Source organism: Rhipicephalus sanguineus, chromosome 3, assembly GCF_013339695.2.
Source record: "Rhipicephalus sanguineus isolate Rsan-2018 chromosome 3, BIME_Rsan_1.4, whole genome shotgun sequence".
In the NCBI taxonomy this organism is placed as follows: Eukaryota; Metazoa; Arthropoda; class Arachnida; order Ixodida; family Ixodidae; genus Rhipicephalus; species Rhipicephalus sanguineus.
This window is the reverse complement of record NC_051178.1, coordinates 87,833,656-87,852,011: the sequence shown is the minus strand read 5'-3', so window position 1 is coordinate 87,852,011 and position 18,356 is coordinate 87,833,656. Positions and strand designations below refer to the sequence as shown.

The window sequence follows — 18,356 nt, the reverse complement described above, 5'->3', positions numbered from 1 at the left end:
CTATGTTTCATACAATATATGCAACGCTGTGGAAGCTATACAAGAAGTTCAGTCAGCAGTATGTGTGACTACGCGCGTCTTGCGCCTGGCTTTCATCGTTGTAAACGCTCGTGCGAGACGACCACGAACGCGCCTGCACAGCGTCGCGAAAGGTTACAAATCAGAACAAAGAGACGAAAATAACGGGGTGTCTTGCCCTCCAACGCACAAACCATCTTGGTTTATTACTGTTCCCAAGAGAAAAAAAATCACGCCTCACATGGAAAAATCATTGTCTTCTTCCTCACGCAAACGCATTCATTGTCAGACGTCTCACTCGCAGAAGCATGTGTTCTAGGAGGTTCTAACTACGGTAATTAGTGGTAGTCATGTGTTCAACTGATCATCAAGATGTACTTTATTTTGGTAACCGTTTATTGCAGTTTGAGAGGATGAAATTTCGCAGATAACTCTCGAATTATAATTTGCTGAAATCTGTCGGTCCATTCTTTCCTCCTCCAATTGTAATAAGCAAAAGCACGCCCCCCCCCTCCCACACACACAACAGACATGCGCTCGCGCGATGCTATAAAAGTCACTGGCACGGTCGCTAAAATGAACCAAAATGATTGTTTTAGTAGCGGCCGTGCAATTCCACTGAAACGCTGCGAAGCGTTTGATTGATGTTTTGTTCAATACTATTTCACTGAGGCACATTATATTATGTGAGTGAGTGCGTTAGTGAGAGCGTAGCGCGTGCGTGCGGGTGAGAGCGTGCGTGTGTGCGTGTGTGAGTGCACGCTGTTGTACGCACCAGTGTGCGTGTGTGTGCGTGTTTTTTTTTTTCTTTTGTTCTCAAGCGATTGTATTTAGACTGTCCTTTCTCAAGGGCTGCAATAGGAAGCGAGCGTTTGTCCTTACAAACTGGGGCACTTATCGTCATGTGGTTGAAACGACGCCAACTGTTGGCCCCGATTGTAGGTGAAAGACGCCGTCCGCGTTTGTGCTCCTTGCTTTTTGTCGGCCGATTTCCGTCACCTAGCGCGACATATAACATATAAAACACGCGCGAGGCGACGCTGACCATACCTGCGCGCGCAATTTTCTCGCTTTCTGCAAACGTGGATGAGTGGCGTCGTCTGTTGTCGTTTTTCGAACTATTGGCAAGATGGTGGTAGTGGAACCGCCACCTTAATCAGAATTACTGGACAGATGGCATTCTAAAACTGCCTTTTCAGCGCGCGTTGGTGCACCCGAAGACGACGACGCTGCCGCTGATCCCGCCTAGCACGTCACGCCGAAGGTGGCGCCTGCTTTTCCACTCGTGGGCCTCACGAGCAATTTTGCAGTCGTTTGGTTAAAGAATAAAATGCAAGCGCAGTTTCTTTTTTGCAGTACTTTTTTATTGCGCAGGTTATCAGTGAAGTTATTTGGATAGGCAGCAGAACTCTGCAGCATAGCCAGATCGTGTACGGAGGCTTTTCGGCATGACTTCAGCTAGGCGTGCCCTCCTTTATTGGCTCCATCGATAGTGTGCACTGGGACTCCTTCATTTCACTTCTTTTCCGCTTTCAGGTAAAAGGAAGGCGCTTAAAGTGGAGGATGAACTCTTATAAAGTTGTGTGTGCAGCTTAGAAGAATATGTATTTAAATTATTAGGCGGGACACAGGGAGAAAAGTGTTGGAAATGTGCGCGCTACTCGCTAAGGCGTTTTTCCCCGCCAATGCTACTAGGCTACGCCGGCGCACAAAACCAGAAGCCATCCAGTAGCTGGGTTTGTAAACAGTGAAAAGGTCCATATCCCTTTGTAGAGTACCAAGTACGGTAAGTCATTAGGTAAATCGTCAAACACTATTTCTCAACACACACACACACACACACACATAATCGCGTCGTGTACGGTATTCACGTTTTTGCCAGCACACAATTAGCTTCCATGTGTGTACACACATGAATCTTTTGTGGAGATAGGTTTGCACTAGGCTTACCTACGAGCGCGGCCGTGTAGGGACGCGACGTTCTCCACTGCCGCTGCGTGCGACGACGCTGCGGCCGGGTTCGTCGTTTTCTCCGACACGGCGCAGAAACCACGCACGAGGCGGGGTAACAACAACAACGGGTTTATTAACCCAAGATGCAGCACAGTGCGACACTCACGGGCTTGCATCCCGTATAGGGAACTCCGCAAGACCGAGCAAGTACGCTTGCCTACGGCGCGACGACTCACGCACGAGGGCCGAAGTCGAACGCACGAACGAGAAGCCGCCTGCTCAGCAGCGCGTCAACCTCTCGTGCTAGCCTGAGAGCATCTGACGCGGGCAAGCCCGCGCGAGACAGAAGCGAGCTCAAGGGGGAAGGGGGTTGTCACTGGCGGCCAATGAAGACAGGCGTTGTGCAGTGACGTAAACTAGCTTGGTGGCGTGAGCATGTCGAGGCATGCCCGGACGCGTGCCCGCGCGCCAGGAAGCTGACGCATGGCTCGCACCAGACAAAGAGGCCTGGCGCTGCCGCCGTGGTCTGTCGAATAACGGCGGTTCCCGGCGCTCGAGCCGCGCGGGGCCAACACGCGCGCTAGCTGGGGAACGAGGCGCCAAAGGGAAGGGCGCGCTCGATTCCCACACTTTTGAGGATCAAATTTTTAAATGCGAAACATCTCTTGCTCGGGGGTATGTCCCACGGCGTTGGCGTTGGCGTCCGCACTCACACTACGCATGCGCAACTCCCCTCGTTCCCTCTGTCCAACAGCTGCGCGTTACTCTCTCCACTTCTCTCCCAGCACCTGCTTGCTCTGCTCCTGCGTTCCCGCTTCTGCTCTCGCGGCGCATGCGCTACTCTCCTTCTGTACTCTCCTCTCCTTCGAGTGTGAATATAAAGCGGGTAGAGCGCTGCGCGCGTTGTCCAGCGCTTGCTTCGGTTGACTCCTCTGAAATGCGGGCTCGACATGACGAAATTCTCTCCTGCGCAACGCCGCGATGAGCGCCAACGCATGCGCGTCCCCTCCCCCTCTCTCTCCTCTCCTACACTGCCCCCCTCGCGCGCGCCTGTCGACCGCGTTCCCCACTCGCCCTGTGAGAATTAACGGCCAGGCTAGAGGGAAGACACGACGCGCGTAGTGTTCCTCTTCGCGTTCCACGACGCGAGGTCGGTAGCATGCCCAAAGAACGCCAACGGAACGCGATCGTGCAAGTGCTCCGGCTTCGCATCGCCTCATGGTCCCCTTTAGCGGGAAATGGTGTAATGTTTTTTAGAAAATCTGCGCTGATGTTGTTCTCATGCAGCGATTGGTGTATGTTCTAAATCCCGCGCTAAACGCACCTTCCACTACTGTGGAACCTGAGGAAGTGCACAGCACGGGCACCCAGCGATTTCCGTTCGTAGAGTTCCCACTGCTCCGTTCACCAATCCGTCGATGACGTCAATGTTTGAGGTAAGCATGCAGACTTTCCCCTTCAGGAGTGGAATCTTGTTAGCAGAATCGCCCTTGATTCGCATACTCGGTGTGTGACATCACGCTACTTTTTGCTGCGCTTGATCGAATTCCTGCTTGTTACGGCAGTTGTTAGGGCCGTCTGCAGAGAGCTCCCTCAGATTGTTTCCTCCTCCAGATGTAGCGACGAAGGCACCGGCGAAGCGCCGGTGGGAGGCGCACTAGCGTGCTTGGCGAGGCGGTGGTGCCCTTTATTGCGCGGCGCGGTTGTCAGCCACATGTTTCCGAAGAGTTTAGCGATTTGAAGTGAAACGTTGCGATTACTTCTTGGTTATTTCTAATATTTATATTATTTTGGACTTTTTTAGTTTATTTTAACCTGGTTTTAAGCACTGCTAGCCTTGGCGTAGGCCTGCATTCACCATTTATTTTAAGCGTGGTCACGCTACATGATATCTACGGATGGACTACAAGCCGGACCACCAAAGTGCTACGCACTTAAAACGTCGTACTATGTTGCGAACACGTGACCCCCTATAATTATGCGTCACGACATCACGATATAAAAGGAATCGAAGTCAAACTGTGTGTTAAAACATACGGGGGCGCTCGGCGGCTGTGAACGCTAGGGTGCCTTGATGCGCGTTTTGTTGCGCGCACACATCGAGGCACACTAGTGAGCGCGTAGACGACAAAGACGATTGCATGTGCGCTCGTGTCACGCGGCAGCCGCTGGCAGCGAGCAGTTGCAGCCGAGCCTTACACCAGTAAAGACGTGTCTCTTCGGGTCTCGACCTCATCCCTAAAGGGTTCAGGGCTGGCTGCAGCCGCAAAACCCTACATCTGGCGCCCAACGGGAAGGACCCCGCCCCGACATGTTCTGCCCGACCAACGTACGCCGGATCCCAGCAGCTCCTGATTTCGGCCCCCTGCGCGGCGATATCGCCTTCGCGGAGCTATGGGCGCTGAAACGGGCGTTCCTGGACATGGCCGCCTACGGAGTCTACGACCTCGTCCTCTTACTTCAGCCGGTCCAGACCCTCATGCGCCTCTGCCTTTCCGGGAGAATGACCTCCGACGAGCAGCGGCGTGCCATCATCGCCCTCGAGCACCTCTGTGCTTACCTCGGCGTCCCGCTGCCCGCGCAGGCCATGGAGGCTGTGGCGCGCTCGTGCGGCGAGGTGGAACCTGTGCCTGACAACGAAGGCGGCGACGATGCGTGCGCTGACGAGGTCGGCGTCGAGGCTCGTGCGGGCTCGTGCGGCGGGCCGGCTCCGCGGGACGACAAGCGACGCGGTGGCAACGCGTCGTCCGCCAACGAGGGCGAAAGGAACGTGATCGGCGAGGAGTACACAGCGATGGACGAGGAGATCGCCGAGAACGAGGCCGAGGACTCCCAGGACGGCGAAAGAGAGTGCGCCGGAGGAAATTTCGAGGTCGGCGTCGAAGAGAACCCGCATGGCGCGTCCCCTTCAGAAGGAGCGTGTCACGACACGGCACCGAAGGCGGACGAGGAGATCGCTGAGGAGTTTGGCGAGGAAGGAGACGAGCCAGCTGACGACAAGGTGGGCTCTGCTTTTGCGCTGGTTGATTTCCGGGACGACGCCAGCATGCGGGCACTGGACGGTGCGACAAAAGATCTTGCAGGGCGAGAAGCACAAGATGGAAAGGCGGAGAAGACGAGACAGAGGCGGAAAAGGAAGAAAAAGAGAAACCACGACGAACAGCGCGGTGGTGTGGGGGACAAGGAGAACAAGACGATCGTGGACGAGGCGTTCATTGTGGACGCAGTGGTACACGTTCGCGAAAATATGTCTGAACCCAACCCGGACAGCGAGAGGGAAGATCCCACTGAGGAAGAGACAAAGAAGGCCGAGGTGGAGAAGCCTGTCGCAGACTCTGAGGAGGAAGAGACAAAGGGGGATGCTGTTCCGTGCGCCAAGAAGGCCAAGGCTGAACCGGCCAGGACGCGTCTCCAGTGTGAGACCAACTCAGCGGGTGCGCGTCGCGTGCGCAGCCTGGAGGCAGCCGCCAAGGAGGGCGAGGCCCTTCTCAGGAAACTCAGCCACAAGGAGAGCAGCGTCCCAGAAAGTGGTTGCAGGTGGACACGCTCGCAGACGCGCTGCACCACGGCTGCTCCCGCTGCACGGCAGCCTGCACGGAAGACCCCTGCCAAGCCAGCACGCGGTGCCAAGAAGGGTGCGGCCTCCAAGCGTAGTAAGAAGAAAGAGTGAAGAGGAGGAGGAAGAAGAGGCAGCCTATGCTGAGGAGGCCTTGACGACAGCCGTCTACGAGGACGGGTCAGCAGGCAGCATAGAGAAGGACGAGAAGGACAGGGTGATTAACGTCGAGGATACAGGCGAGGCACGGCAAGAAGATTCTGAGGATGCCAACGCCGATTGCAAGGCGCAACCGGAGGTCAACAACACGCAAGATGAGCCAACCACAGACAGTGGCAGCTAGACGACTGCCACGACGACCACTGACCCAAAAGTGGAAGCGGAGTCTCCAGTTGCCATGGACAACTCCGGGAGCTTGGTGACGTGGTGGACGACCCGTGCCGGCATGTGGTCGTGTACGCCACGTGCTGTCCGCCGTGGCCAAGGGTAGCCAGGACAGTTGTGCGGGCTACCGGCGCTAAGTAGCCCACGTCCTTCTTTCCCGCTTTTCCCGAGGGGAGGGGGCAGTATGTGGGCGCTCGGCGGCTGTGAGTGCGTAGAAGACAAAGACGATTGCATGTGCGCTCGTGTCACGCGGCAGCCGCTGGCAGCGAGCAGTTGCGGGCGAGCCTTACACCAGTAAAGACGTGTCTCTTCGGGTCTCGGCCACATCCCTAAAGGGTTCAGGGCTGGCTGCAGCCGCAAAGCCCTACAAACATTAAACGAAGTTATTTAGATAACTCTGTAGCTTTCCCGTACTACCACTCTGACTTTAATTATCTAAAATCTTCATGAAACGCAAGAGGATGAGAAGTCAGAGACATCATGTTTGCGAAAATCCATTAGATGCCTCAGAGTAACAGGTCGATGACTTCATTTGTGGTCGTGTATTTGTCGGGACGAGCTACCTATTCTTGGCGCGTTGCTTCCGTATAGTTGCACAAAAGCTAATTAAGGCGCGTAGTGCGAAGCGATAAAGGGCTCGCTATTCCGCGCGAAATTAGATGTGCTACGTTGTCTTGTCATTTTTATGCGAACCAAAATCTGAGGAGCTTAAGTGACCAAGCTATTCTCACCGTCTCTCATTGAGTTCGTCATAATAAGACACAACGTCGTTTTCAGGGGTGGTATTACGAACAAAAGCTGCTGCCAATTACGACAAGTTTTCAAGCTCTATTGAAGCGCATGCGTATTTAAACATGGTCCCAAATGGTCCCTTATGCATTCGCCTAAGACGACTCGAAGGCGAAAGCCATCTTGTTTTTCATCTGAGTGTACAGATCCCCCCGAAAGCCCTCTGCACATTACGAAGTCTTGCACTGTCTGCGGGATGTCAAAGTTATGTGACGTCATAGTGACGTCATGATGAAGGCACAAATTCTGGCAATCTGTGACGTCATTTTACTTCTTGCATCACGCATACTCATTCCGACGATCAATTTTTGCGGTTGATCAGGCACCGTATGGATTCCATAAGAAAACACACGGAATTATTTGAACGGCATACGGAAAATTTCAGTAGAGAGGCGCATCAAAGTGCCAGCTTGTTGCAAGACAAGGATTCCAGTCTTAGCGATGGTGCATACATAACTCCTTATTGGACCATACAACCTGCGGTATGCTAGTGGTTACGGCACCACGCTGCTGAGTTCGAGGCAACAGCACACGTGACACGACAGCGTGCACAAATTCGTTCCATATGCCGTAATGCATACGATGCTCTCGGACACTCGTGTTGGCTATTGCTATATGGTGCTGACTAACAGCATAATGGCTATTTTTGGCTAGTGTTGGCTATCACAAACGGAATATTGTCTTCATTCAATTTCAATTGAATGTTTGACTTGTCTGCCAAATTTTTTAAGGCTGTCAGTTGTACAATGACCCCGCAGAACTTACACGAACATGAACAGATTGGAGTGCCATGTTTGCAACAGAATGACTCGGCAATAAAGGATTATATCGAATTTCTGTAAATTAATCATTTTAAGGCATTTCAAGCGAACAAAGTGGATATAGCATACGCTGCCCTTATGCATTAATAAAGGAGCCTCCTGCGGCGAAATGCATTTGACACTGCGTGCATACACTCACCCGAAATAATGAAAGCCATATCGACCAGCCTTTCTGCAGTGGAAACGGAAGCTTGTCCGGGGACTTGTACATGGATAACCAGAAAAGGCAAAATACAGCGCAAAACAAAACCAACTATATGAAGAGAGCTGTTAGTCTTAGCGAGATAACGGGTCGACAAATCCTGATCCTCATCTTGTCGATGTGTCCTCGTAAGAAGCCGCATCACAAGCTACAAAAAAAAAAGAAAAAAAGAGAACTCAGCATTATCATCATCATCAGCAGCAGCAGCAATAGTCTCTTTTTGTCCACTGCAGGACGAAGGGCTATTTTAGCGATCTTCAATTTACTCCATCTTGCGCGAGCAATAAACGGCAAATTGCAGGTAGTTAAGCAATAGCTTCTGTCGTGCGCACTATCTTGACAGGGATCAGCAGACGGCTCATGCCTTTGTACGTTCTGCTCGCGTTGAAGCGACAGCAAGCACAAAGGTCGCTTCGCTCGCTGCAGCGGCCGCATTTCCTTACACCAGCGTTTTGTTGAATTACACTAGGTCACATGCTGAAGTAGTGAGATGCCAGCCTTACTTCGTATAACATTCCAATTTGTTGCTCATGCTTCACCTCTGCGGCGAAACGAAGTCTATTTTTTTCGTCAACGCGTTCTCGAGGGGTTGAAATAAAGCTAAAGGTTGGGCGACAATTAAATTGAACCAGCGCACATTTACTTCCGTATACATGAGATCTGGAATATACAAATATTCGCTGCTCGCTACAAATTGCATTTCCAGGCAAACACTCACACTACCAGGATGACTGAACTACCAGAGCTTGATCACGCCACCTTTTTTTCTGCTGACCACAAGAAACATGCCCCTCAAATTTCGCGTTATCTCGACAGCTTCTTATCAAAGAGAAGCTGTGTTAACTAAAATACTTCTTACGTATAAGTGTAATGCACATCGGATCGAGTCATGACTTACCTCAGCAGGGGTGCTATGCAGGATGGCCCGAACTTCTCGGGCACACGAGTTTGCTCCGAGCTTGCATTAGGGCGCTCATGACAGGAAGACAGTGCGGAGCACGCGATAGCAGCGTTGATAAAAACGGCTACAAGAACGATAATGGCGTCACAAACGTATGTGCGGCATTTGCGGCGGTTATCAAAGGAACACCGCGTGCGAACGCGTCAGCGCCGTCACTCAGTCAACATTTTGGCAGTGCAGCGATGTCAGCGTGATTGTCGCGCTATCTTTTGCCAACTGATCATGGCGCCTCCCACGGGCGTGTTCGTGGGCGTTTGTCCTCTTTCAGAAAATTCTTTCGTTCCACCTGCAGCATGGAAATTTCCACTCTCGAAGGCAACAAGAGCGCACATGCAGCACTCTGGTGCAGCTCGTTTCGCTTCTCTGGAATATTACAGATAAATAAATGGACAGGTTACTGCTATACTTACATTACACGTCTAAAGATTTTTCTGTAGTAGCGAACCGGTAGAAACAATGTCTCCACAAACAAGTAAATAGTAACATTTCTCGCCGCAAATCCCACCAGGAGCGCTTGCTTCATAGCTGTGAATGGTACGTCGTGAGAGCGGTGAAAGTGAATGCGAGACATCGTAGCCACGTGATGATGTAACCTTTAGTTCTTCGTGCGTGTGTGCATAGTTTGTGCGATTAAGCTCATATATGAATCGTGCCGCTCGCTGGCGTTGCGGCGTGAGTACTGCTCCTCGGCAAGAGGAAACGCGCTGGGCGGACCCGATCTTCGCCGCGGGCGTCTGTCAATCAAATTGATTGACGCGCGTACTCGGGCACAAACTCGTTGATTCTGAAAAGGCCCCAGTTCAACCGGTGTGCCTGTCAAGTGTTTCATGCGGTGGACGCTACTCAGCAGCTTCTTTGCACATAAAATAATTTGGTCAGCTTGCACTACTTGTGCAAGGCTGGAGCCATCGGAGGAGCTTGTGATACCTAGCTTCTTCCAGCTTTTTACGTGGTTCGTCTACTCAGTATGCTTGGTCTGCTTCGGAGTAATGACCGTGTCAGTTCGGTCTCAATATTGGTGCTATTGATTAGGAAGGTCTTAACTAACATTACATCGAATAGTGCTTTCTTAATTGTTAATGTTTTAATTACCACGACATTAATTACCCAGGTTTAATTCGCAAGGTCCTGAATAGCACAGATGTGATTAGCAGAACACTAATTAGCAGGATCCTAATTAACACGACCTCGTTGAGTAAGGTCTTGATTATCTGGGTTTTAATTACACGCTCCTAATTAATGTCGTGTTAATTAGGATTAATTGCTAATGTTTTAATTACCGCGTCATTATTTACTCAGGCCCAGGGCTGGGCAGAGATACTCGGAAAAGTATTCCGGAATACAGATATCGAAATAATGGACTGGAAGCCTAAAATACAGATACTGAGATACATTTGCCTTTAGCGTAACGGGATATTTCGGAAATACTTTCGCAATAGGACGACAAAAGTATTCCGGAATACAGATACAGCAATACAGATACTGGAATACTTTTTTTTTTATTTCAAGGATGCCCATACTCCGCAAAGACATCTATAAGTGCACCATAATGTTGTTAGTAAAGTTGCAACGCATTGATACTTTCAGTTTATTTATTTATTTATTTATTTATTTATTTATTTATTTATTTATTACAGTACCCTCAGTGCCAATAAGACATTGCAGATGGAAGGGGTTACAAAGTACATAATTAGTAATAATGACATAGTTACACGTATCAATTGCAATAAAAAAGTACGCTATTTCACAGCAAGAGTAACAAGCATTAAACACAGAAATCGACATACTTGGTGACAACAAAATGAGCTAAGCTAGAAATAGCACAGTCTAAGCAAATCACTCGAATCACTAACGAACTCCAGTGAATTGAAAAAAAGTATGCATACATTTTGCACATATCTGCTTTGCTGAGACGGTTGCTGTGTGAGCCTCTCAAATAGGCTGTCTTCTAAACAGCGTCGGTTCGACCTCAGCACAAGACTCGCGAAAGAATAAATGTCTCTCTACCGCTGCAGACGAGCACAAATTCGTATTATAGTGAATAAATTCCGCCTTCATAGCCGGATAGCCCTGCAGCGTGGCGATATCTCTTCTCGGGTCATCTGGATACCGAAACACTTCCGCCCTCACGTGGGTTGTTCTGTCTGTTCAGAAGCTGAAGTCGGTCTCTATCCTCGGATCCTCAGCCGTCTGGTCCGGTCAGCGCCAAGTCAGACGGCTGAGGATTCCGCTGGCCATAATTACCTACGCGCAATGGAACCCAATACGTCAAAACTGCAAAATTCATACATTGGCTTCCTAAAATAACGTTGTTTGGGAGTGAGAGAGTTTAAGCCCTCCCAAGTCGCTCCTGCCAGCTTTCTAAAAAGACGTGGAAACAGGTACAGCTGCTCAGAGCGCCCCATCAGAAACTACAGCAAGCACTCATCGTCTGGGCCGAAAGGGTCACTCTTCAATAAAGCTATCACCACCACCGACGCTACCAGCACCCATTTCAGCAAGCCGCCACAGGCGAAGTCGGCTCCGACGGTGGGGGAGCCTGGTACCACAAAAGACAGTTTCACGCTTGTTATCAATTAGGAACGCACCCCGACACGCTGGAGAGGTGGCTGAAAGCGCGACAAAGATAGCCATCTTCTAGTCACTTCCGCCGCGACTTTAGGCTTTAGGCAAGAAATTCGACTTGCAAAGTTCGAACTGCTTTTCGAAGTGCCGCCGCTTTGAGAACTGAACGCACACGAAGCATTGCAAACCCTCGGTTGCAAGGCGGTATCTGCGCGGGAGGGTCACGAAGTAATGGCTTGCCACTCGAAAAAAATTAAGCGTGCTGCACTGGCCATGAAAGACAGCGACTTTCGTCGGCAGAGGCCGACAACACTGCCTCCGCGATTCTGCCGTCTGTGGCGTCGCGCACTTTACCACATGGGCCATTCTGCGCATGAGGGGAAACCATCGGCGCCCTTTCTGTCAGCGACCGGCAGCGCGCCTTTGCTTGTCTTGGCACAATAAAAAAAAAGACGTCATTGCCCCCTTGGAAACACGCCTCAACTCATTCCCGACAAAAAAAAAATGTAACGGGATACCCGTGACCTGCGTTGTATCACGATACAAACGATACATTGTAAATGTATTTCACTACTGAGATACAAATACATTTTTCAAATGTATCTCGATGCAGAAATACAGATACTCAAATGTATCTCTGAAATACTAGCGCGATATTCTTGTATCGCGATACTGCCCAGCCCTGCTCAGGCCTAATTCGCAAGGTCCTGAATAGTACAGAGGTAATTAGCACAATCCTAATGAGCACGATCCTAATTAGCGTCGTGTTAATTAACATTCATTGATAATGTCTTAATTACCATAGCATTAATTTACTCAGGTTTAATTCGCAAGGTCCTGAATAGTACATAGGTAATTAGCATAATCCTAATTAGCACGATCCTAATTAACACGATCTCGGTAAGATCTTGATTATCTTGGTTTTGTTTACACGCTCTTAATTAGCGTCGTTTCAATTGGCATGTTCTTAATTACCTTGTTCTTAGCTTTACGCACTTTCATTAGCATGGTCTTAGTAAGACGTGGCTTAGTTAGCTCGGCCTTAGTATGATTTGGCCTAATCAGCTTCGTCATAGCACGTCCTGACTTAGCTAGGTATACCGCCCAGCCAATTAGCTAATCAGCCGGGCGCACGTGCTCTGGCAGCGAGCAGACGATGAAGAAGAGAACGACGAGGGCGCGCGCCGGCCGAGCAAGGCGCTAGAATGTACTGGCCGACCATGGTGATTATACACGTGGCCTCGGCGATAAGCTCTAGCCACAGTGTTGTAAGGCGCTCGGTCGGAACTAATCTCAGAGGCCACGGTGCTGATTATTCTAAAGGATACTTAGTGCAGACATTAAACGCTTGAAAATGAATTCAAACGTCCCGCGCACACATCAAAAAATATAGTTAGTAGAGCTTTCTGCCACTTTTCTTGCATGGGTGCACTTCTGCACTCAGTGGAACGACAAACAAATGAAAGAAGGTGCCTCTAGTTTTGGCGAAACCACCCAACCTTCTCGACCGCCCTTGACGTGACGCCGCGTTCTATCGTAACCAATGGAACGGAGTGCGCGCTGAGGGATGGATTTCACCTTCTCGTACTATTAGCTCGTTCAAAAGGGCGTGTCGCCAGAGCTCGGAAAGATCCCGAGTTTCGCCAAACTCGGGCCATCCTTCATAGCACCCCAGGGCGGTTGCTTGGTTGGTTGGTTGGTATAGCGGAATAGCTCAACCCACTACGGGGGATTGGCCACGAAGCGTGCGGCAGTAGAATTTGTGAATAAAACAAAATAAAAGGAATATGCGAAAAAGATCATTTATAGTAAAGCAAAAAATGTTAGTGGTATTCTTGTTAATAAATGTTAGTTAAATGAGTGTTATATATTAGAATGAAATGAATAAATAAATACAGAAATTTAATTAAGGGAATGAAATGATATATATCTACTTATAATATTAACATGGCAGTCTCTTTGTTTATTTAATACATAACTGAATATGGCATCGTGTATGCCGCTGTTGCATTGCCGGTTCGGGGTAACGGTCGTCTTTCTCGTTTTCTTCTAGGTGAGCGCTCGTGCGCTCGTTTCCTTGCCCCGTTATAGATAATGATAACCATGTTCTCGGAAATTGGGTACTCGCTCGTTGCGAGCAACTGCCTGGAACAGTATAGCGTGAATGAAGGTAATACGAAGGCAGCCAATTTCGGCAAGAGCTTCTCAAACTCTTTTTTTCACAGCGAAATTGTGTATGCCGAAACAAAGCGAATGTCCACAGGCAGGTTGTCCCCAGCGCAGGCAGTACTACCACACAGCCACTCCATTGCTTTTTTTTTTATCCCGCCTCTGTCCCTACATTCACCGCAGCCATCCAAGGGCACAAATGTGAATAAAGACGTGTCAACAACAACAACTAGCGCAGGTATATGTCACAGAAATTGGACAAGCAGCACTACCCACCACTGCTCCACTAAAAATGAAGAAGTGTCCGTGAGCAGAGCGTATATGTGTTATAGTCTTAATGATACAAACAAACAAACAAATAAACAAACAAACAGACAGACAAAAGTAAAATTGTAGTGGCTTAGCTCGGCTATGCCAGGATATACGAAGCGTGAGCGAAGTTTCAGCTGATTATTCTATAACTCGCGCCACGGCTTCACCCCACTCAGGCGCCGCCGCTAAACTCAACGTTTCATGCATGGCACTACTTAGCGGCGTCAAGTCTTTCATGTGCCACAGTCTTTCACACATGTCGCACTCATATCCAAACGGATTGTTTAGGAAATCCGTCTAGAAGGTGCGAGTCGCACTGGCACTTTCGCTAAGTTTCACCGTATAGTGAGTCGATCGGCGAGCCTTGACCTCATCGACAGCGTCTTGTTGTTGCTGCTGCAGAGATGGTCGGGCACGTCGCTCAGCCTCCTGGCGATGCCGCTTTGCTAGACGTTCCTCCCTTTGCTCCAGTGTCTCCGCAGCACGTTAGCCTTGTGCCTTTCGTTTTTCCTACGCTCGAACCGCTAATTGCCAGGCAACTACTTCGGGATCCGATGAATTCAACTTCTCCGCTATTCTGCGCCGGTGAGCAGCATTTGCGCTCTCCTTCTCCATGGCAATACCACACTGGCAAACGCCAGCCAGAGGCGCTATCAAGCGGCTCCAGCGCAGTGTCAGACGGCGACTGCCCAGCGAAGGCGCACAGCTGCGCGCGCGCCATCTGCCGACGCTATGACGTCGCTCCTCTGGATTGCTCAGACCGGCGATTCGCGCGCGGCGGCGGCGGAGTGCGCGGAGGTGGCGGTTCTGGTGCGCCAGCTGTGTGACATCACTTCTCCTCGCGCATGCGCAGCACGGCTCTTGTACGCGCACGCAAAAACGCTCCGGCTCGGCCAGTGTAGCTAACGCTACAAGAAACATATGTGCAACAGAAATTGGGCAAACCCATTACTTATTATTATTTGGTCCGCTTTCCTTTTCCCATCTCTAGTCCTGTTATGGTAGGGTAGCGAGTATGTTAGTCTGCTGATGACTAGGCTCTTTACCAAACAAACGGCTCGAGGCTTCACAAATCACCAAACCTCCACGAACGCTGCAGCAGAGGCCCTAACTCTCTTAGACCTTATAAGTGCAAAGTGCAAACTAATAGAAAAAAAACTGAATATACTGAAACTGAACTTTGCAACACTGAAACATAAAATATGCTACCCGGCGACTTGCTAGCCTGCACAGCGGAAAAGGATAAAGGGGCGAAAAGAGAGGTAGAAGAAAAGAGATGTATGCGAATCATCATCAGGCCCAAAGGGGGACATAATATCGCTAAGGTAGGCCTCAAGGCTGTCGCCGACGCGATTGCAAACCTCGCCAGGTATCACCTCTGTGGAACTACACGGGGACACGCTTTGCCCCAACAACAAACATAACATTTTAGTGGCGAGCAGAGTGAAAGACAAAACGCTAACCACTATGTACGGCAAAAACAAATCTGCGTCGCTGACAAGACCTATGAAGTTTTGAGCCTACGAAGCGGCAGTGCACTCTACGTGTAAAGGCGTCATTCGGTGGATTGCCATGCAAGCTGATCGGCGCACATCCGATGGAAAGATCGTCAACGAGAGAAAGCCCTAGCGCTGGCCGCCAAACGCATCGGCAGTGCCACCGCAGTATCCTGCCCTTCGATGGAGATCGCGTGCGCAATTTCGTGCGAAACGGGTCGATGCTGCTACAATGCACACTTTACCGCAGGCAGACATCTGCTCGCCTGCGGCCGGCTCGGCCACCGCGCGGACATTTGCCCCAACCCCGGAGACGATATCCACTGAGCTGCTGTGCATCACACCCTAATCGGTAGTACCAGCGTACTTCAAAATGTAAGCTGTGCGGAGGAGCGCACCTCACTGCCAACAAGGCATGTAAAGAACGCTACCGCATTGCCTAGTTCGTGGCGATGAAGACGATGGGGGCGTGCATGCACGATGCGAGACGACGCCGACAATCGTGCTACAAACATCCAAGTCCAACACAGCCGCCGCCGCTTACCAACTATCGCAGCTTCCGAGAGTTGGTCGATCTGTTCGCAACTGATCCCGGTCCCGATCCAGAGGCCTTTCCGATAGCTGCTCCGGGCGTGCATTGAGGTCCCGTAGCCGTCCTCCGGGCCGTTCCCACGCGGGCCGCCACCGGATCTGCATGGCGTGGCTACTCCAGATCCCGTTCCGGCTCCCGTTCCGGCAACGCCAACAAGAATAAGCGAGGCATTCTAACATGGGCGGACAGCGTCTAGGGTTGAGCGTCAACTTACCTGTTAGGGTAAGACAAAAAAAAATACAGTGCCTATGGCAAATAGCCTGAACGACTAGTCGGAATGCTCATGAGAAAAACGGAGCATTTGGTTTAACCCCGTATCTCGAATCCCCTCCTAACATATTTAAGCTGGCATCTAATAGTTTCTATTATTGAAATGCAAACTCCAATTCGCTATTTTAGTGCACAGCAAGCAGACCTTTTGTTACTGTATATTAACGCGATAGCGTTAGAGAGCTCGTGTCGCAGGAAATTCCGCCGTCGGCGTCGGCACCGTTGGTTGTGTGCGAAAAATCGTCCGTGACCAAAAATCGAGAAAGAAGCAAATTAAATAAAGAATAAAATTTCGGTCCCAATCAGGATCGAACCCGGGCTGTTCGCGTGGCAAGCAGGTGTCTTACCACAAAGCCACGATTGTTACTTGCAGCTGATGCGGAAAAACACTACAAAAATGCCATGTAGTGGAAGGAGCCTCCTAACGCATTTTGTTCGGCAGGTGTCACGACGAAAACGAGCCCATTCGGCGATATGTAGGCGTATTGGGAGGCCATCAAACTACGTCGAAAAAGGCCGGGATAGTGCAGCCATCGCCGCTAAAACACACGCGAACTTTCAAACAAAAATTGACAATCATGTCCATCTGGTGGAAAACATAACAAGCCAACGCCGGCTTGCGCAGGCGTTGATCAAGCAAGGAGGAGGAATAAACTTTATTGCTGATAAATGGGAGTGGGAATGGGGGAACCAGACTGAACGGGGGGCTAGACTGGGACCCAGGGGGCCGCAACACTAGCAGACCAGTCCGCCAGCCTGGTCTGTATGTGCCAGTTTGTGCTCCTTAAGGACCTCTCCCAGGCTTCTGGTGAGGGAGATGGCTGCAGGAGCTCCTCGGGGGGCGGGTTGTTGGGGCACCCCCATAGTAAGCAAGCAGCAAACTCTAGATAATGTGCTGCCATCTGTGAGGCATTGTAAGACTCTTCATGGCCTCCGAGATGGCGAGCGCGCGGCGTATATCATGGAGGCCATGCGATTCTTGCTTTAGATAAAAAACCTGTACCATTCGCACGTGCGCGCGCGCGTGTGTGTCTGTGTGCGCGTGTGTGTAACAATACACATTATTAAGTATGCACTTAGTGGTTGAAGTGCGCACTAGGGGCCGGATTTCGCTACCGCGTTCAACTCTTAAAGGTGAAGCTTAAGGGTCCCCCAATTTTTTCTAGGCACGCAGAGATTACATACTTGTCCTCAACACCGCCTTGACATAACAGGAAACTAAAGTAGAATGTAAATATACAAACAATAGTCGAAATGACGAAGACACTTAAAAATAAAACTGAAGCAGAGAGGCTATTTTAACAACTCGTTATAATATACATATTGCAATAAACCGATAGAAAAAACAATACAGATACCTTGGAAATTTATAGGAAGCAAAACAAGGAGAGCTAAGAAAGCACTTGTTTTGCTAACAATGAAATTATGATTGTAAAAACACCTTGAATAAAGTTAGTAGGAAGAAAAAGATACGGCACGCCAAGATATCCGCTATTAAAAACATCTCCTGCTAAAGGGGACCATTAGGCGACGCGAAGTCGGAGCACTTGCATGATCGCGTTCCGTTGGCGTTCGTTGGGCATGCTACCGACCTCGCGTCGTGCAACGCGAAGAGGGACGCTACGCGCGTCGTATCTTCCATCTAGCCTGGCCGTTAATTCTCACAGGGCGAGCAGGGAACGCGGTCGACAGGCGCGCGAGAGGGGGGCAGCGTAGGAGAGGAGGGAGAAGATGAGGGGACGCGCATGCGCTAGAGCTCATCGCGGCGTTCCGCAGGAGAGAATTTCGGCATGTCTAGCCCACGTTTCAGAGGAAGAGTGGAAAGGCGGAGGGGAGAGGGGTATGGGAGAGGAGGAGGGGAGAGGGAAGGTGGAGAGGGAAGGGAGGGGAGAGGGAAAGTGGAGAGGGGTAGGGAAGAGGGAAAGTGGAGAGGGGCAGGGTAGAGGGTGAGTGGAGAGGAGGTGTGTGGAGAGGGTATGCGCATGCGCAGTAAGTGTGGTCACGCCGCACACCACCACCACCACCACCACCACCACCACCGGATTGAGCTCCGAATAAGATACTTCGCATCTAATAAATGCTTGTTCTATTAGATCTAGCATCGGTACCATGTCGCTATGATGCTGAGAATGGTATTCGCATATAAGCCAGTGTCATTTCGTGCAAATCAAACTTAAATCCATGATTTTCTTCAAATCGCTGATATGTGAAAGCAAGAGACGTAACGAAACCCCATTCTTGCATTCTTCAGACATCGTAACGAAGCAG

At 50.3% G+C, this 18,356-nt stretch overlaps 1 protein-coding gene across 1 annotated transcript; it reads left to right on the top strand.

Moving 5' to 3' along the window:
• The first annotated feature begins 4,765 nt into the window (after window positions 1–4,765).
• On the top strand, window positions 4,766–5,870 carry LOC119385641 (uncharacterized). Its single transcript, XM_037653045.1, has 2 exons — window positions 4,766–5,624; window positions 5,692–5,870. Exons 1-2 carry the CDS (start codon window positions 4,766–4,768, stop codon window positions 5,868–5,870), a joined length of 1,038 nt encoding a protein of 345 aa, XP_037508973.1.
• Window positions 5,871–18,356: the final 12,486 nt, after the last annotated feature.

Coding starts and splice junctions, on each gene's coding strand:
- LOC119385641 (XM_037653045.1), top strand. CDS start 4,766: ATGGACGAGGAGATCGCCGAGAACGAGGCCGAGGACTCCCAGGACGGC. Junction 5,625..5,691: donor GGGTGCGGCCTCCAAGCGTA/GTAAGAAGAAAG, acceptor CCTTGACGACAG/CCGTCTACGAGGACGGGTCA.